The sequence below is a fragment of the Budorcas taxicolor genome, chromosome 19, assembly GCF_023091745.1.
Source record: "Budorcas taxicolor isolate Tak-1 chromosome 19, Takin1.1, whole genome shotgun sequence".
NCBI classification, from domain to species: domain Eukaryota; kingdom Metazoa; phylum Chordata; class Mammalia; order Artiodactyla; family Bovidae; genus Budorcas; species Budorcas taxicolor.
This window is the reverse complement of record NC_068928.1, coordinates 40,933,087-40,954,113: the sequence shown is the minus strand read 5'-3', so window position 1 is coordinate 40,954,113 and position 21,027 is coordinate 40,933,087. Positions and strand designations below refer to the sequence as shown.

The window sequence follows — 21,027 nt, the reverse complement described above, 5'->3', positions numbered from 1 at the left end:
TACAGGCATAGGATATTAGATCATTTCCTAAATACATGACACATTGATAATTAGTCCCTTCACATGCCCAAAGGGGAAAGAATATTCAATGGTCAAATAGTGTTACATGTGTTATCAACATATGGAAGGTATATACAGCACCTGAGAAAATTAAAAGGACTGAGATGCCCTATAATGAAGGAATCTCTATAACCATCACTCAATGGTTCCCATAGAATCCTTGAGTCATTTATTACCAACTATTGAAGCTGAAGCTCCAACACTTTGGCCCCCTGATGCGAAGAACTGACTCACTGGAAAAGACCCTGATGCAGGGAAAGATTGAAGGCAGGAGAAGAAGGGGCTAACAGAGAATGAAATGGTTGGATGAAATCACTGACTTGATAGATATGAGTTTAGGCAAGCTCCAGGAGTTGGTGATGGACAGGAAAGCCTGGAGTGCTGCCATCCATGGGGTCAAAAGGAGTTGGACACAACTGGGAGACTGAACTGACTGACTCTGAATATCCTGTTAGCAGTTAAGTCTAGTACTCCTCAAAATATTCTTTGGAAAGTGAGGAAAGGGAATTATAACTGATGTATTTTGTAATATCTACACAATTCCCTCCTGTATTGTGAAGCAGAAAATAAATGTCCATTGCAGGGCTGGGTTTATATGAACACAAAGTTGGTATCCACCATCCTCATGCTAACCTCCAAGGAGTGTTCCAGAATGAAGCAAAGATGAAATAAAAGACACTTAGTGGAACTTCTGTGCTAAAGGATGAAATCTTTGGTCATAAAATCAAAGTGGTGAGTCAATCGCTGGAGGTAGAGGAGAATGGGAATGACTTGTTGTTCAGTCACTAACTCATGTCTGACTCTTTGTGACCCATAAACTGAAGCAGGCCAGGCTTCTCTGTCCTTCACTATCTTCCTGAGTTTGTTCAGACTCACATCCATTGAGTCAGTGATGCCATCCAATATTTCATCCTCTGTTGCCCCTTCTCCTCTTGCCCTCAATCTTTCCCAGCATCAGGGTCTTTTCTAATGAGTCAGCTCTTTGCATCACATGGCCAAAGTATTGGAGCTTCAGCTTCAGCATCTGTCCTTCCAATGAATATTCAGGGTTGATTTCCTTTAGGATTGACTTGTTTGATATCCTTGTAGTCCAAGGGACTCTCAAGAGTCTTCCCCAGCACCAAACATTAGGAATGTTTACCTAAGGGTTATTAGATGTTCTTCTGGGGGATGAAGAAGTTTTGAAACTGGAGGGAGGTGTGGTGGTTACACAATACAATGAATGCACTAAATACCACTCCGTTGTACACTTTAAAACAGTTCATTGTCTATTATGTGAATTTCACTTCAATTAATCAAAGAGATGGGGTCTCCATTAGTGCAAATTTCAAGAATTAGAAAAAGGCACCACCTTGAGGTAGACACAATGAGGAATATACATTTTGTTGAGACATAGCTCTGTGTAAAGAAAGAATCTACTTCCTCTGAGTAGGCAAAGCCCCTCATCGGGACACAACCTACACACTCAAACACAGTGGCTCCAAAATGTGGTCATCACTCTACCCACTCAAATACCACTCTCTTGTCTCCCATCAGGTTGGTAAGATTTAGGTTGGATTCACCTTTCATTTATTTTTATTTTTATTTTTTTTTAATTTTAAAATCTTTAATTCTTACATGTGTTCCCAAACATGAACCCCCCTCCCACCGCCCTCCCCATAACATCTCTGTGGGTCATCCCCATGCACCAGCCCCAAGCATGCGGTATCCTGCGTCAGACATAGACTGGCGATTCAATTCTTGCATGATAGTATACATGATAGAATCACCTTTCATTTAGAAGGACCTCAGTTTCAAAGCACAAGAAAGAGCTCGTTGGCACTGAGGAGAGACGAGAAGGGTCTTGTTTGTGTGCGTTAGTCACTCGGTCTTGTCCTACTCTTTGCGACATCATGGACTATAGCCCATCATGCTCCTCTGTCCATGGAGTTCTCCAGGTAAGAATACTGGCTTGGGTAGGCATTCCCTTCTCCAGGGAGTCTTCCCAACACAGGGGTCGAACCCAGGTCTACCACATTGCAGGCAGATTCTTTACTGTCTGAGCCACAAGTTGGGGATGAGATGAAGTCCTTGAAGTTTATGTGCTATCTAGTGTTGGTCACTGGAATGGGAGCCTAGAAACACAGAATCCCAGGTAGGACTGACAGTTCATTTGGTTGGTACTTCAACCATGTCTTATGTCTGAGGAATCTAAGAAAGGTAGACGCAACTGAATTTAAAAACCAGTAAAATAGAGTTTAAGAAATTGGAAAGAACCCCTTACACTTTAACTAGAAAACTGGAACCCTAACATCTTAACGAATAATAACTCAAAACTTTAATATCTGTGAACAAAGGCCAACATTGGAGCATAACAGACAAATACATTTTATGCATAACAAACACACACTTATGATTCTGGTATTGTCTGGGCCCCATAGCTTCAGTGAAGTAATCAGAACCAAAGAGAATAAGCACAGCAATAAAAAAGTGTTAATGATAAAGGACCTGGCAATTTTTTTCCCCAAAGAAGACTACAGATAGGGGTACCCAGGATAGAAAATTTACGCAGGGAAGTATCACAAATCATTACAACTTCTTATTCTATTTCTATGGAAACTAATCAGGAAGACATGAGTTTAAGTGGTAGGAAGAAAGATTCTGATTAAACTTTATTTTCTTGATTTATTTAGAGAGGGTGAAGAAATGGTCAGATTAGTTTTCATTCTGTAGCAGAACAGTAGAATTCTCAAATTTAAGTGTCATATCTTGCAATGGTTAACCTTATGTAGCAACTTTGACAGCTAAGGAATCCCTAAATAGCTGGTAAACATTTCTGGGTATATCTGTGGTGGGTATTTCTGAAGAGATTGGCGTTTGAATTGATGGATTGAGTAAAGATTGCCTATCACCAATATCAGTAGGCACTGTTCTGTTCATTGAAGGCCTGAATAGAACAAGAAGGGTGCTCTCTCTTGCTTGCACATATACGTCTTCCCCAGCCCTCGGGCATGGGGCCCTGACTCTGCAGGCTTTGGACTTGAACTGGAACTTACACCATTGACTCCCCTGGTTCTCAGGCCTTCAAGTCTGAACTGAAATTATAATACTGACTTTCCTGGGTCTTCAGCTTGTAGACAGCGGATCATAAGACTTCTCAGCTTCCAAAATTGCCTAATAAATCCCTTTCTACATATTTATATCTATGTAACCACTTCTGTTTCTCTAGAAAACACTAATACATCTTACTCTTAATTCTATAAGTGTAACTAAAGACAGAAACACGAAAATTGAGCTAAATTTTGCACTGAGAGAGTTGTTGCGAATAGTGCCACAGTAGAAAAGTATAGAAATGGAAGGCTGATATGCAATTCTACTGTCTCCAGTGCTCTGCATTTCAGCTCTTCAAACATCTAAACTTTTTGCAAGGGGAGAAAAATACTTTTAGTATCAAAGATTCTGCTGAGTTTCACTATGAATTAAATAGCTGGTGAGATCATAATAATGACAATTATTACAATTAGCATATTACAAACATCCAAGGTGAAAAAAATAGCTAATCAAAGAATCTATGTTATATAGATTTGCTTAAGAAGAAAAAGCAAAATAGTCACAAAGAAATATACCAAATTCAATGTGGGATTTGAAAATACTTAATTCAGACTAAGGAAGAGTTAAGGCATAAACTCAAAGCTGTCATACCTGGAGAGGCACAACAAGCATTTATTGTTCTGGTTTAAGCCTCATAAGTCCAGATTACCTTTCACTGTCCCTAAACAAAACCCTTTTCTTCACCTTATCAGTTGCCTCATTCAAACTGTACAGTTACACAAACTTTATAGCTAACTAGATTACTCTCTAACATCTGAAATAAACTACACACTGAAGCTCTAATGCATTATAGTATGCTACATACTCCAGGATTAATGTATTGAGTGTGGTTTTTCTTATGGTTACCAAAGGGGAAAGGTGGGGGAGATGTATAAATTAGGGGTTTGGGATTAACATATATACACACACATATATACACACTACAAAATAATCAACAAGGACCTGCTGTATATATATAGCACAGAGAACCGCTCAGTGTTCTGTAGAAGCCTGGATGGGACGGAGTTTGTGGGAGAATGGATACATGTATATGTATGGTTGAGTCCCTTTGCTGTCCATCTGAAACTATCACACCATTGTTAAATGGCTATACTCTAATACAACATAAAAAGTTTATTTAAAAAAACCTTCAGTTCTGGTTTCCTTGGGATTCATGTTGATGTATGGTAAAACCAATACAATATTGTAAAGTAATTAGCCTCCAATTAAATAAATAAAAATAAAAAAACCAAGGACCTACTGTATAACACGGGGAACTCTGCTCAATACTCAATAATAACCTAAATGGGAAAAGAATCTTTATGTATATATATATATGTTGAATCACTTTGCTGTGCACCTGAAACCAATACAACATTGTAAGTCAACTATACTCTGATACAAAATTTAAATTTTTTAACAAAATTTTAAAGAGTGTGATTTTATGCAGTTAAGAACATTGAAATCTATAGAAAATCCTAAAATCAAAGATTAAAGTCACAAATCAAGTAAGTTAACTTTTTAGCACTTGCTATTTCCTTGAAGTGTGCTTTTGTATAGTTAAAAAATAAAATAAAATCTCCAGAAATGTCCCTACTGAAGAGCATTACTACTTACCCTATGGTTTATCTTTCTTCCCTTCACCCTAAAAAATGCCTAAGAAAGTGGTCAAATTGTAACATCTTGTCACTCACTCTTTGATTTTCCCTAGGACAATGGCTTAGCTAGGAAAGAACAAATTGACTATAGTGGTAAAAAGAGCTTAGTGTGGGGACTTTCCTGGAAGCCCACTGGTTAAGACTGTGCTTCCATTACAGGAAGAGTAGGTTTGATCCCTGGTTGGAGAACTAAGATCCCACTTGCAGCATGGTACGGGCAAAATATTTTTAAAAGTTAGTTTAGTCTGGAAGCCCATGGTGTGGATTCAAATTGCAGATTAGGCACTTCTTAGTGTGAACTTGGACAAATTACTTAATCTGTGACTCGGTATTATCACATGGATGATGGGAATAGCAATGGTACCTCCCCTATAGAATTGCTATGAAGAATAAATGAACCGATACATGCACAGCTTCAGAACCTCTTGGGCATATAATAAGTGCTCCAAAAATATTATCAGTGGTAAATCATCCACATTTCCTAGTCCTAAAGACAGAGTCTTTTTCTTTCTGACCAACTTCACTGTCAAGGTGAAGATGAGAAAAGCAGAGAATGCGCAGCAGTCAACATTGGAGGCCACTTGGCTGGGAGTTAAACTGTCATATGAGACTCGAGAGCTCAATTATAAGATTCAACACTGAGTAACACTGACACTCCCTTTAAAGGTGAAGCATCACTCAATTATTCTTTGGGCGATGAGCATATTTTAACAAATATGTGGAATTAGGGGTTATGTATTCAGTGAATGCTAATGACTATTTGACCATAGTGAAAAATGCTAATTGAAGACCAAATAAAATTAACTTTCAAAGCTTTCAGAGAAAAACAAATAACTCAGGGACAGGCCAATTACCATTCAGAGACAAGTTGTTTTAAAGCAAACAAGGAAGGGACATTAAGAATTATGCAAATAGCAGCCAGTCGAGGCTTATAAAAGGCCCACTGCGGAAGTGTCCATCAAAGCTCAAAAACTTCTCTTAACAACCCTCCTCTCAACCTAACCCCTGACACCATGGCCTGTTGCTCCACCAGCTTCTGTGGATTTCCCACTTGCTCCACTGGTGGGACCTGTGGTTCCAACTTTTGCCAGCCAACCTGCTGCCAGACCAGCTGCTGCCAGCCAACCTCCATTCAGACCAGCTGCTGCCAGCCAACCTGCCTCCAGACCAGCTGCTGCCAGCCAACTTCCATCCAAACCAGCTGCTGCCAACCGATCTCCATCCAGACCAGCTGCTGCCAGCCAACCTGCCTCCAGACCAGTGGCTGTGAGACCGGCTGTGGCACTGGTGGCAGCATTGACTATGGCCAGGTGGGTAGCAGCAGAGCTGTGAGCAGCCGCACCAGGTGGTGCCGCCCTGACTGCCGCGTGGAGGGCACCAGCCTGCCTCCCTGCTGTGTGGTGAGCTGCACATCCCCGTCCTGCTGCCAGCTGTACTATGCCCAGGCCTCCTGCTGCCGCCCATCCTACTGTGGACAGTCCTGCTGCCGCCCAGCCTGCTGCTGCCAGCCCATCTGCATTGAGCCCATCTGTGAGCCCACCTGCTGAAAGCAAGGTTGCTGATTTTCAACTTGAAAGTTCAACTTCAGTCCATGAAGTAATTATCTCTTCCACCATCCTTGAACCATTAACAAGTTCTTGAACTTTAATCAAAATTTTATGAAGGGTTACCAAATATTTGGGCTGCATAGACTTGTCTGATTCCATTCAATACTAAAAAGATGTTGATTTCTCCTCTAAGCTGACCAAAATGCTAATACGACCCAATAAATGGGAAAACCAGTTTGAGTCAGGATTGACTTTCAGCAAGCCTCCTCTTCACAGCTCATTGCTGCCAAGGCTGAGGAAGAACCATCTCTCCTTCTCAGATACATTCACCTCCTAAACTCCACCATTTTGCAAATTGCACTTCTTATGAAAAGGGAATAATATACAAAGATCTAATAAAATATATACATTTGATACAGCAAACTTATCTCTTTTTCTTCATTGAGTGTTGCACAAAAGATTCTAATCTGACTATGATATTCCATGCTATTCTTCTTATACCATGTTAGGAAATATGATCAAATCCAGGAGAGGTTAATCCCCATAAAAAACACAAACTAAAAAAAACTGAGGGTTTATCAATAGGGGGGTGATTGAATAAAGTGTTGTTTGATCATACTCTGGAATATTACATGCTGCTTAAATGAATAATACCCACAATCAAGATGAAATGGATAAATTTCTAGAAATACACAACATACTGAAACTGAATCATGAATAAACAGAAAATCTGAACAGATGTATAATTAATAAGGAGATGAAATCAGTAATAAAGTTTCTCAACAAAGAAAATTCTGGTACCAGAAGTTTTCACTAGTGAATTCTGTAAAACATTTAAGGAAAAATTAAGCACTAGTCCTCCTAAGATTCTTCCAAAAACTTGAAGATAAAGAAACTCTTCTAAATTCATTCTGCTAGACCAGCATTACTCTAATACCAAAGCCAAACAAAGAAAATACAAGAAAGGAAAGTTACAGACCAATATCCCTGATGAATACTGACACAAGAAATATCAGTGAAATATTATCAAGCAGGTTTCAACAGCACATTTAAAAAGACTATACACCATGACCCAATGCGATTTTGTCCTAGGATACAAATATGGTTTAATATATGAAAATCAATCAATGTAATACATCATATTAACAGAATTAAGTGAGGGAAACTTTGGTTATCACAATAGATGCAGAAAAAGTATTTGAGGTAATTCAATAACCTTTTGTAATTAAAAAAAAAAAAAAACACTCAACAAACTAGAACTAGAAGGAAACTGCCTCAGCACAACAAAAGCCATACATGAGAATCCCACATGAATATCATCCTCAACAGTGAAAAACTGAAACCTTTCTTCTAGATCAGGGACAACAGAAGGATGTCCACTTTCACTTATTCTATTTAATCATAGAAGGCATAGCCAGAGCAATTAGGCAAGAAAAAGAAATAAAAGTCATAAGATTTACAATTGTCTCTATTTGCAAATGATGTGATATTATAAACAGAAAATCTTAGATTCTACCAAAAAATGTTACAAATTTAGTTAAGTTTTTGGATATGAAATCAATACATAAAGTTTCTTGCACTTCTATATACTAACAACATTCTGTCAGAAAGAAAAATTCAAGAAACAATCAAATTAACAATAGCATTAAAGAGAATAAAATACTTATGAATAAACTTATCCAGGATGTGGAAGGTCTGTACACTGAAAAGTGTAAGACGTGAATGAAAGGAACTAAAGAAGATACAAATAAATTAAAGGTAGTCCATGCTTGTGGCTAGAAGAATTAATATTGCTTAAATGTCCATACTACCCAAAGGAATCTATAGATCAAGGCAATCCTTATTAGAACATCAATGGCATTTTCCTCAGAGATAGAACAAACTATCCTAAAATTTGTGTGGAACCACAAAAGGCCCTGAATAGCCAAAGCAATCTTGAGAAAGAAGAACAAAGCTGGAGGCATCTTACTCCCTGATTTCATACTACACTACAAAGCTAGAGTAGTCAAAACAGCATGGTACTGACACAAAAGCAGGCATAGAGACAAACATGAAACAGAACAGAGAGCCCAGAAATAACCGTCATCTATATTGTCAAGAGATTTGCAGGAGAAGTGCCAAGAACATTTAGTAGGAAAGGACAATCTTTTCCACAAATGGTGTTGGGAAAACTGGATATCAACATGCAAAAGAATGAAGTTGGACCTTTATCTTAAAACTTCTACAAAAATTAACTCAAAATGGGTCAAAGACTTAAATAAGAGTTAAAACTATAAAATTATCTAAAGAAAACATACAGCGAAAGCTTCATGATACTGGATTTGATGATTTCTTGCATATGACACCAAAAGAACCAGCAACAAAAGTTAAAAATAAACTGAACTACATCAAAATTAAAAACTTCTCTGCATCAAAGGACACACAGAGTCAGACACAACTTCAGTGACTGAACAACAATAACAATTAACAAAATGAAAGGGCAATCTGCAGAATGGGAGAAGATATTTGCAAATCATAGATTCCAGAATATAGAAAGAATCCCTACAACTCAACAAAAGGAACACCAACTCTAAAACAACAACAACAAAATTTGGGCAAAGGACATGAATCCACAAAACTCCAAAGAAGATATACAAATGGCAAAAGAGAAGACCACATGAAAAGATGCTCAGTGTTATTGATAATTAGGAAAATGCAAACCAAAACCACAATGACATACCACCTCACATCCATTTGAACAGCTATTCTTAAAACACTCAAAAAGTATTGGCAAGGACATGGAAAAATTGGAACCCTTGTGCCCTGCTGGTGGGAATGTAAATGATATACCCACTATGGGAAGCAATATGACCGTTACTCAAAAAATCAAAGATAGAATTACCATCTGATCTAGCAATTGTACTCCTAAGTATACACCCCAAAAAATTGAGAGCATGTTCTTGAAGAGATATTTGTACACTCATGTTCCTGCATGATTAATTATAATAATTAAAAGATGGAAGCAGCCCAAGTGTCATTGATGGGTGAATGGATAAACAAATTGTGGGATATGCACATAAAGGAATCTTATTCAGCCTTAAAAAAGAAGGAAATTCTGTCATACTCTTCAAGGTGGATCAATCTTGAGGACATTATGCTTAGTGAAATAACCCAGCCACAAAAGGACAAATACTGTATGATCCAACGTAAATGAGGTACAAAGAGTGGTTGAATTCATCAAGACAAAGAGTAGGATAATGATTGCCAAGAGTTTGGGGAGGGGAGAATGGGGAAGTGGTATTTAATGGATACAGAGTTTCAGTTTTGTAAGATAAGAGTTCTGGAGATTGATTGCACAACAGTGTGAACATGCTTAACACTAGTAGAGTGAACTACTAAAATTTGTTAAGATGGTAAATTTTATGTTGTATATATTTTATTAAAAATTTTTAATAATAAATAGGTATAGTGTGTTAGTCATTGAGTCATGTCAAATCTTTGCAACCCCATGGACTGTAGCCTGCCAGGCTCCTCTGTCCTTGGAGTTCTCCAGGCAAGATTACTGGAGTGGGTATCCTCCCAGCCCAGGGATCAAAAGCAGGTCTCTTGCATTGCATAAACAGGTATAAGAGATTCCAACTTTACTAAGTTAAATGATGTATATGTGTATACTCTGGTTTATGTTTGCAAAAGCAGGGAGAAATGTGACAGAACATGCCCTAAAACTGTTAATATTGATTATCTCTGAAGTACTAGTTTTGGGAGGGATGTGTATGTTTTGGGAAAAGGGAAAATAACATTAATTTTTCTTTATATGTCTGCATACTGTTTGACTTATTAAAATGTGTATTCATTGCTGTCTTATTATTTTTAAATTAGCAAAGTCAGAAAACAATCTACAGGAAAAGTCACTAAGGGTTTCGGTTGAGAATGTGTACATTAATAACAAAAATACTAGTTAGAGTGCTGAGGATCCTGTAGCTTACACAAATGGAGCATAGAAAGGCATACTTCTTTTGATGTTGATGACTCAGGTGATAGTTCATGTTCTGGTGACACTAATAGACATTCCAAGTCTAGACAAATTGTTTACAAAATCATGATCCTTAATTGAATGACCACTTAGGAAGGGAATGTTCAGTTTAGACAAACTCTGCCTAAAGGCTATCAAAGGACATTTATGACAAAGCAAGCCAGGGCAATGGTTAGCCAAAGTCTAATCTATCACACAACTTCCATGATGAGTCTTGGTTTGACCCAAAGGGCGAAGAAGAAACATAATGAGATTTAATTGAACAATAACAAAAGCAGGCTATTCAAAATGCTATTTATAACCTTCTTAACAACTCAAATATTAGCCAATCAGAGACTGAATTTCAATAATATCCAGGAAAAATGCTAAATGTTAGGGAAATAACATAGCTCTACAGGATATATAAAAGGACAGATGTAGAAGGTGTAGCCAAAACTCAAAAACTTCTCTTAACAACCCTCCTCTCAACCCAACTCCTGATACCATGGCCTGCTGTTCCACTAGCTTCTGTGGATTTCCCATCTGTTCCACTGGTGGAACCTGTGGCTCCAGTCCCTGCCAGCCGACCTGCTGCCAGACCAGCTGCTGCCAGCCAACCTCCATCCAGACCAGCTGCTGCCAACCGATCTCCATCCAGACCAGCTGCTGCCAGCCAACCTGCCTCCAGACCAGTGGCTGTGAGACCGGCTGTGGCACTGGTGGCAGCATTGACTATGGCCAGGTGGGTAGCAGCGGAGCTGTGAGCAGCCGCACCAGGTGGTGCCGCCCTGACTGCCGCGTGGAGGGCACCAGCCTGCCTCCCTGCTGTGTGGTGAGCTGCACACCCCCGTCCTGCTGCCAGCTGTACTATGCCCAGGCCTCCTGCTGCCGCCCATCCTACTGTGGACAGTCCTGCTGCCGCCCAGCCTGCTGCTGCCAGCCCATCTGCATTGAGCCCATCTGTGAGCCCACCTGCTGAAAGCAAGGCTGCTGATTACTTAAGAATGAAGGGGGAAGCAAAACAAACCTGCGCTGATCTCTGAAGAACCGTTCAATTTTTCTTGGATGCTAAGTATCATGAAGTTTCTAAGCTGCTCAGAAATGAAAGTCTTAGGACACTTTTGAATGTTCTGAAATAGCACACTGAAAACAGGCCTCAACCACGGTGTCTGGATTTCCTGCCTTGCTTGAGCAGAGTACCAGACTTGAGTAGCTCTTCATTTCAGTGACATCTCTGATCTCTTTCCTCTCTCTTGTTCCCATATATTTTCAGACCTGCTTTCTCCTTCAATATCCTCTGTTAATTTCAAATAAAATATTTAAACTTGCAAAGCAAACTGAGTTATTTTCTTCCTTCTACCTTCAAGAGTGAATTTGACAGTAATGCTAAGGCATGAACATAAAGTCTAAGCCAGAGAGATTAAATACAAATTACATTATACTTTAATCTATTGCTTAGCAAAGTGCTCCATGCATTAAATAATCTTTGTAGTTGTTCAAATACTTACCTGATCTAATCTGTTGTGAAAAGAAAGAAAGTGAAGTCATTCAGTCGTGTCCAACTCTTTGCAACCCTATGGACTGTAGCCCACCAGAGTCCTCTATCCATGGGGATTCTCCAGGCAAGAATACTGGAGTGGGTTGCCATTTCCTTCTCCAGGGGATCTTGCCAATCCAGAGATCAAATCCAGGTCTCCCACACTGCAGGCAGACTCTTTACCCTCTGAGCCACCAGGCTCTTTTTACCTAACATTTTCAGATTGATCAAAGCTACAGATGAAATCCTATCGTATTTTAATCTCCTTCTGCTTAATAGACTAGATGTTCTCCTTCATGCAGGCCCCATATCTAAAGAAATTGTATTACCTATTAAATAGATTTCAAAATATCAACCAGATACTATCAGATACTATCTATTTTCCAAGACCATTTATGTTCAGTTCCTATACCTTAGCCTATTATATTCTTCCCACTGATTCCCAAATTGCTCTCTAAGTTTCAAACCCAACACTAACTGCCATTAACTGTATTTTTATGGTGTATCTATGATCTCAATGAGAATAGAACAAATAGCTGCAGAGATAGCCAGTGAGTTCTACCATCACCATTCTAATGGATGTGTCAGACACATTCATTAGAAATCTGAAACAACTATGTATTTTATACTTTGCAACCCAATCTGAAAAATGTTCTCAATAAATGCACACACATCTGGAACAAAAAATACCTCTTAAAATTTAATTTTTTCAGTTCTTAAGTATGTGAGCACAACATACAAAACACAATAGGAGAAAACGTAGAACACATTGAGAACAATATTTTTGAGACAATTACAAGCTCCCGGCACTCACCTCTATCGTTCAGTTGGTGGCAGTGATAGGTCACACACAAGATTACTTATTTCAGAGAAGAATAAAGTAGATACAGTGCACCCTTCAAAATGTCAGAGCTTATCGATGCTTTTTCTTAAGACTTAGTTCAACTATTAAATACAAAAAGATGTCAGCTTTTCCTGTTCCCTTTTGACAATAATAAGGACTGCTTCATGAGAGGCACTACAGCTTAAAAGTTCTATTTAATCATTTATAAGTGGTATAGACACTCATGAATCATGCCTTTTACTCCACCCATTGAAAATCAGATTCAATAAACATTTATTAAGGATCTACCAGAAGCGAAGCACTGTGGTGGTTATCTTTCTATATATTATATCATTTGGTTCACAAGGAAATATTTCTGGCCTGGAATACAAGTAATATTTACACATTTCAAATTGGTTGAAATAAAAGGAAAAATGATGGTGATTTATTTGATGTTGGAATAAATGAGTTGGAAGCTTTTAATTATGTGTGACCAAAGGTACCTTTCAATTCAGTGGATGTCTTGATGTTCTAAATTCAAGAGAATTCAGTCTATATATTCAAGAGGGAAAAACAAATAGCTAAAAACAGCACAATTACTCTTAGCCTTAGAGACCTGGACAGAGAATCACGTGGAATAACTACCTCTACAAAATGAGGGTGTTGACATGGACAAAAATGGGAGGGCTCTTTGAACATGGAAAACCACAAACCTATTCCAAAGAGTAAAGGACCAATATGAGGAGTCCAAATGAAACTATAAAACGAAGTAATTTCTAAACTGCTGCTCATAATGTATCATAGGTATTTCAATGTAAGCCAATCAGAGGACCACTGAAAAACAAATTTATACAAAAACAAGGAAGATATGCCAAGAATTTTATAAATAGCAGCTAGCGCAGATATATAAAAGGCCTGACACAGAAGTCACCACCCAAAATCCTCCAAGCATTGCAATTCTCAGCCCAACTCCTGACACCATGGCCTGTTGCTCCACCAGCTTCTGTGGATTTCCCACTTGCTCCACTGGTGGGACCTGTGGTTCCAACTTTTGCCAGCCAACCTGCTGCCAGACCAGCTGCTGCCAGCCAACCTCCATTCAGACCAGCTGCTGCCAGCCAACCTGCCTCCAGACCAGCTGCTGCCAGCCAACTTCCATCCAAACCAGCTGCTGCCAACCGATCTCCATCCAGACCAGCTGCTGCCAGCCAACCTGCCTCCAGACCAGTGGCTGTGAGACCAGCTGTGGCACTGGTGGCAGCATTGACTATGGCCAGGTGGGTAGCAGCGGAGCTGTGAGCAGCCGCACCAGGTGGTGCCGCCCTGACTGCCGCGTGGAGGGCACCAGCCTGCCTCCCTGCTGTGTGGTGAGCTGCACACCCCCGTCCTGCTGCCAGCTGTACTATGCCCAGGCCTCCTGCTGCCGCCCATCCTACTGTGGACAGTCCTGCTGCCGCCCAGCCTGCTGCTGCCAGCCCATCTGCATTGAGCCCATCTGTGAGCCCACCTGCTGTGAGCCCACCTGCTGAAAGCAAGGTTGCTCATTTAAAATTGCCCAGGACACAGTATCTCTGAACAATTTATCGCCTCAACCACCCATGGACAGCTAACAAGTTCTTAGTCTCCCATTTGGGTTTTTGTTATGGGCGCTACCGAGTATATGAGTTCTATCTAATTTCATTCTACAATGAATATCTGGACTTTCCACGGCAGATGCTGCGTACCACCTGCTCATCATCAAATTGCTTTGGCTATACTATTTCTGATTTTCATGCAAGGTTGAATATTGCTGACATATTGTGGAATTTATCCTTTTGAACTGCCCACAAGCCTATTTCTCCTGCTTTATGATCTATTTTTAGCTTCTGTTTGTCCCCAAATTTTTGCAACATCAAAGGCACCAGAGTATAGATAAGTGACATCTTCAGATGTCACCAATGAGAATAGAAGCTCTTCACCCAATGTTCAGCTTCTAAGAAGGAGACTAGACTTTTCCATATTTCAGCATCTGATTCCATCCTCCTCTTTGCCTGTTGGCTATTTCAATTATATCTGTGATTCAGTGTCTTCTGTAATTTTTTAATAAATGTTACATATGGGGCAAAGAAATCACGGGCTTTGTGTCCACTTACACATAAAATGGGTTAATTTCTTCTGATTAAAAGATGCCTATTTTAAAGAAATACATTTGTTTCTTTCTGAAAGGGACTGAAGTCATATACAGTGTAATAATTTAGTCATTTTTCCAGTAAAAATTTATTGACTACCACTTCTAAAGCAAGAACTGATCTTAGAAAGATGAAAAATTGGTTCTTATCCTTGAGGACTTTACTATCCAACAAGAAAAAGTATATGTGAAAGTAGTTACATACACTATGGCAAGATAAATTGTATTCCCTTAGCAGCTGATAGAAGAAACTCTCTCTGTCTCAGGGGCAGACGCTTTTGTGGCCAGTATGCCTTGACAGTCAACTTTCTTTCTCTTTTTTTTTTTTCAAACCTGGCTGTATCTATTTATTTTATTTTTTTGGAAGCTAATTACTTTACAATATTGTAGTGGCTTTTGCCATACATTGACATGAATCAGCCATGGGTTTACCTCTGTTCCCCATCCTGAACCTCCCTCGCACCTCCCTCCCCATCCCATCCCTCTGGGTCACTCCAGTGCACCAGCCCCAAGCACCCTGTATCATGCATCAAACCTGGACAGTGACCTTTCAACAGGTACATCCACATGGGAAGAAGTGTGTTAGCAACCCCAAACGCCCAGAGAAGAATGTAAAATAAATTACACATGAAACAAAGAAAGGAACTTTTTTACTCCATAAAGGGAGTGAAGAAAAAAGAGAGGAGAGATCTAGTTCAGGAAGTTATGAACATTACTTTCTTTTTTGTCCTTTCCCATTAAATCACCAAACTAACAAAATTCTCGTGTATAGATCATCTTTCCTATGAAAACCAGTGAAGGAAGTCAGTTTCCTGTCTGGATTGATTCAAGGAAAGATGGAGTTCAGCCCAGGAGCCAGACAGAAAAGTGGGACCACAAGAAAGTAATGCCTCAGGAACTCTCAGAAATTGTAGAGGTTGATTTGATAGGCATTACTGTGGAAAGTAACATCTTGGTTATATAGACTTCAGATAAAACAGAAGGACCAGCAACAGGATTTCAAAATGGAAGTGATCACTTTGAAACAAGAAGGGACTATCCTGGGAGAAGCATCAGAGAAGGCTTCACAAAGAGGTGATCTTTGAAGTGGACCTTGAAAGTCATTCTAAATGTAAGGAAAAGAGTTAAACACCTTGTCAGTCGTATCACTAGCAAATATTTTTTTTCCATTTGGTAGCTCGTCTTTTCATTTTGTCAATGTTTTCCTTTGTTGTGCAGAATCTTTTAAATTTAAGTTATTTATTAGTTTATATTTGATTTTATTTCTTTTGCCGTAGGACACAGATCTAAAAAAATATTACTATGGCTTATGTCAAAGAGTGTTCTGCCAATATTCTCTTCTAGAAATTTTAAAGTTTCTGGTCTTACGTTTAGGTGATTTTGAGTTTATTTTTGTATACAGTGTGAGCAAATGTTCTCATATCATTCTTTTATGTGATATGTAAAAAGCCACAGTCATCAAGACAGTATGGTACTGGCACAAAGACAGAAATATAGACCAATGGAACAAAATAGAAAGCTCAGAGATAAGTCCACACACCTATGGACACCTTATCTTCAACAAAGGAGGCAAGAATATACAATGGATTAAAGACAATCTTTTCAACTAGTGGTGCTGGGAAAACTGGTCAACCACTTGTAAAAGAATGAAACTAGAACACTTTCTAACACCATGCACAAAGATAAACTCAAAATGTATTAAAGATCTAAACGTAAGACCAGAAACTATATAACTCCTAGAGGAGATCATAGGAAAACACTCTCCGACATACATCACAGCAGGATCCTCTATGACCCACCTCCCAGAATATTGGAAATAAAAGCAAAAATAAACAAATGGGACCTAATTAAAATTAAAAGCTTCTGCACAACAAAGGAAAATATAAGCAAGGTGAAAAGACAGCCTTCAGAATGGGAGAAAATAATAGCAAATGAAGCAACTGACAAAGAACTAATCTCAAAAATATAGAAGCAACTCCTGCAGCACAATTCCAGAAAAATAAATGACCCAATCAAAAAATGGGCCAAAGAACTAAATAGACATTTCTCCAAAGAAGACATACAGATGGCTAACAAACACATGAAAAGATGCTCAACATCACTCATTATCAGAGAAATGCAAATCAAAACCACAGTGAGGTACATTTTCATGCCAGTCAGAATGGCTGCGATCCAAAAGTCTACAAGCAATAAATGCTGGAGAGGGTGTGGAGAAAAGGGAACCCTCCTACACTGTTGGTGGGAATGCAAACTAGTAGAGCCACTATGGAGAACAGTGTGGAGATTCCTTAAAAAACTGGAATTAGAACTGCCTTATGACCCAGCAATCGCACTACTGGGCATACACACTGAAGAAACCAGAATTGAAAGAGACACGTGTACCCCAATGTTCATTGCAGCACTGTTTATAATAGCCAGGACATGGAAACAACCTAGATGTCCATCAGCAGACGAATGGATACGAAAGCTGTGGTACATATACACCATGGAATATTACTCAGCCATTAAAAAGAATACATTTGAATCAGCGCTAATGAAGTGGATGATACTGGAGCCTATTATACAGAGTGAAGTAAGCCAGAAAGAAAAACACCAATACAGTATACTAATGCATATATACGGAATTTAGAAAGATGGTAATGATAACCCTGTATGTGAGACAGCAAAAGAGACACAGATGTATAGAACAGTCTTTTGGACTCTGTGGGAGAGGGAGAGGGTGGGATGATTTGGGAGAATGGCATTGAAACATGTATAATATCATATAAGAAACAAATCGCCAGTCTAGGTTCAGTGCAGGATACAGGATGCTTGGGACTGGTGCACTGGGATGACCCAGAGGGATGGTACAGGGAAGGAGGTGGGAGGGGGGTTCAGCATGGGGAACACATGTACACCCATGGCAGATTCATGTTGATGTATGGCAAAACCAATACAATATTGTAAAGTAAAAAAAAAAAATAATAATAATAATAAAATAAAATCTGAAAAAAATACATGATATTCTACATGATATGATATAAAATGTCCACCCAACCTGTCCAGTTTTACCAGCACCACTTATTGAAGAGACAGTATTTCTCCACTGCATATTTTTGCCTCCTTTGTGATAGATTAATTGATCATTAGGTTCATAAGCTTATTTTCTGGGCTCTCTATTTTGTTTCTTTGATCTATGTATCTGTTTTTTGGTGCCATAGCCATGCTATTTTGATTCCTATAGCTTTGTAGTATTGTCTGAAGTCAGGAAGAGTGACACTTTCAGATTTGTTCTTTTTTCTCAAGATTGCCTTGGCAATTCTGGGTCTTTTGTGGTTCCATATAAATTTTAGGATTATTTGTTCTAGTTCTATGAAAAGTGTCATCAGTATTTCGATAAGGATAACATTATACCTGTATCAGTTTAAATCGGTTTCTTTTTTACTTTCTCTTTCTGATAGATTATTATTGGCATATAGAATAACAACAGATTTCTGTGTATTAATCTTTGTTCTGCAACTTTATTGAATTCATTCATTAGTTTTATTACTTAATTGGTGGAGACTTTCGGGTCTTCTGTATCAGGTATCATGTCATCTGCAAATAGTGACAGCTTTACTTCTTCTCTTCCAATTTGGATGCCTTTTGTTTCTTTTTCTCATCTGATTGCTGTGGCTAGGACTTCCAGTACTATGTTAAATAGAAAATGTTGCGAGCAGGCATCTTTGTTTCTGAATTTAGAGGAAATATATACAACATTTCACTGTTGAGTATGATGTTAGGTGTGGCTTTGTCATAAATGGCCTTTACTATATTGAGATATGTTCCCTCTGTGGAAAATTTTTTTGATGAGAGTTTTTACCAAGAGTGACTATAGAGATATACAACTCAATATCAAAAAAAAAAAAAAAAAAAAACAAGCAACCCAAACAAAATATGGCAGAAGACTTGAATGGACATTTTTCCAAAGAAAACATACAGATTGCCAACAAGCACAGAAAACATGATTAATACAGCTAACTATTAGAGAAATAAAAGTCAAATCAACAATGATCACTCACACCTATTAGAATGACTGTCATCAAAAAATCTACCAATTACAAATGTTGGTAAGGATATGGAAAAGAGGGGACCCTTGTACAGTGTTAGTAGGAATGTAAATTGGTGCAGCCACTATGAAAAATAGCATGGAGTTTCCTCAAATATCTAAAACTAGAACTATCATACAATCCAGCAATTTCACTCCTAGGTATATAGCTGGAAAGACTGAGAACACTAATTTGAAAAGATATATGTACCCCAATGTTCATAGAAGCACTATTTATATTAGCCAAGAAATGGAAATAACCCAAGTGTCCATCAACACATGAATGGATAAAGAAGATGGGTGTATGTGTGTGTGTGCATGCACACGCGTGCACATGCTTAGTCACTCAGTTGTGTCTGACTTTTTGCAACCCCATGGACTGTAACCCACCAGGTTCCTCTGTTGATGGGATTTTCCAGGCAAGAATACTGGAGTGGGTAGCCATTCCCTTCACCAGGGGATCTCACTAACCTAGGGATCTAACCTAGGTCTCCTGCATTGCAGGTGGATTCTTTACTGTCTGAGCCCCCAGGGAAGCCCATATGTGTGTGTGTGTGTGTGTATACATGTATATATACACACATATTTATATAGGAATATTACTCAGCCAGAAAAAAAGAATGAAATTCTGCCATTTGCAGCAAATGGCAAATTTGCAGTGGATGGACCCAGAGAATTTGCAGCAAATTTGCAGTGGCTGGACCCAGAGAATATTAAGCTTTAGTGAAATGAATCAAAGAGAAAAAGATAAATACTGTATCCTTGACATACCATCAAGTAATTTCTCTCCTGAATATTTACTCAGTAAGCTAAAAACTTAAGCACATGATGGAGCTAGCACATAAACATTTATATCAGGTTTTTTTGTAATTTCCAAAAATTATAAGCAGTCAAATGTTCTTCAAGACACAAATGGATAAACAAATTGTCTTATATGAATACAATAAAATACTACTTCTTTATTTTAAAAAACGACTTATCAAGCCACAAAACGACATGGAAGAATCCTAAATTCAAATTGCTAAATGAGAGTAGCCAATTTGAAAAAGTTATATACTATGTGATTCCAGCTAAATGACATTCTGAAAAAGACAAAACTATAGAGGTGATAAACAGCTGTCAAAGTGTCCTGCCTACTTTGCCCTGCAGATGCCTGAGGTCCAACACTGAAGTATAAGTTTGCATGCCAGCTCAGTCACTACGTCATATCTGACTCTTTGTGACCCCACGGACTGTAGCCCACCAGGCTCTTCTGTCCATAGCATTCTCCAAGCGAGAAAACCTGGAGCGGCTTGCCGTTTCCTGCTTCAGGGGGTCCTGCTGACCCATGGATCAAACTCAAGTCTCCTGCGTCTCCTGCATTGTCAGGCAGAGTCTTCACCACTGAGCCACCTGGGAAGCCCAAAATACAAGCTTGTGGGTTAAAAAAAATAAAACTACAGAAATAAAAAGATGGAGGAATGGTCTATGAAATCCAAACATGAGCCAGATGTGAGCTTCTGAGAAAGCTTCCCTTTGTTGATGAAAGAGACACATATTGCTGGTGCTCCTACTTCCGCTTCACCCTGACTCTTTATACTTTAAATGATTCCTGAAGTGAAGTGAAGTTGCTCAGTCGTGTCCGACTCTTTGCGACCCCATGGACTGTAGCCTACTATGCTCCTCCATCCATGGGATTTTCCAGGCAAGAGTACTGGAGTGGGTTGCCATTTCCTTCTCCAGAGGATCTTCCTGACCCAAGGATCGAACCCAGGTCTCCCGCACTGTAGGCAGACACTTTACTGTCTAAGCCACCAGGGAAGTCCAAATGATTCCTAGAGCTACCAAGTCCCAAGAGAATGGAGGAAGCACTGATCCTGACATAGCTGAACCTCTGAACCAATGCCTCCCTGTAAGAATAGGTCCTTTGATTAAGCCAGTATTTGTTGGCTTTTCTAAAACTGGAAACCTAGAATATTCCTAACTTACACTAAGCAATAGACTGCAGTAAGCTTTCAAAATGGTAACTTCCTATATATGACACCTAAGAGTACCTGAGGTTCATAAATTGAGTGATGCCCAAAGGACATCAATCATAGATGCTAAAGCAATAGTGGGTAATGTTTTCAT

The 21,027-nt window shown here is 39.0% G+C and overlaps 3 protein-coding genes across 3 annotated transcripts; all 3 read left to right on the top strand.

The window, feature by feature from the left end:
- Nucleotides 1-5,800: 5,800 nt before the first annotated feature.
- On the top strand, nucleotides 5,801-6,334 carry LOC128064717 (keratin, high-sulfur matrix protein, B2D-like). Its single transcript, XM_052657624.1, has one exon. The coding sequence runs from the start codon at nucleotides 5,801-5,803 to the stop codon at nucleotides 6,332-6,334; it is 534 nt and encodes a 177-aa protein (XP_052513584.1).
- Nucleotides 6,335-10,830: 4,496 nt separating this feature from the next.
- On the top strand, nucleotides 10,831-11,304 carry LOC128064718 (keratin, high-sulfur matrix protein, B2A). The gene has a single exon (XM_052657625.1). It carries the CDS (start codon nucleotides 10,831-10,833, stop codon nucleotides 11,302-11,304), a length of 474 nt encoding a protein of 157 aa, XP_052513585.1.
- A 2,361-nt stretch (nucleotides 11,305-13,665) lies between these two features.
- LOC128064716 (keratin, high-sulfur matrix protein, B2D) lies at nucleotides 13,666-14,214 on the top strand. The gene has a single exon (XM_052657623.1). The coding sequence runs from the start codon at nucleotides 13,666-13,668 to the stop codon at nucleotides 14,212-14,214; it is 549 nt and encodes a 182-aa protein (XP_052513583.1).
- Nucleotides 14,215-21,027: the final 6,813 nt, after the last annotated feature.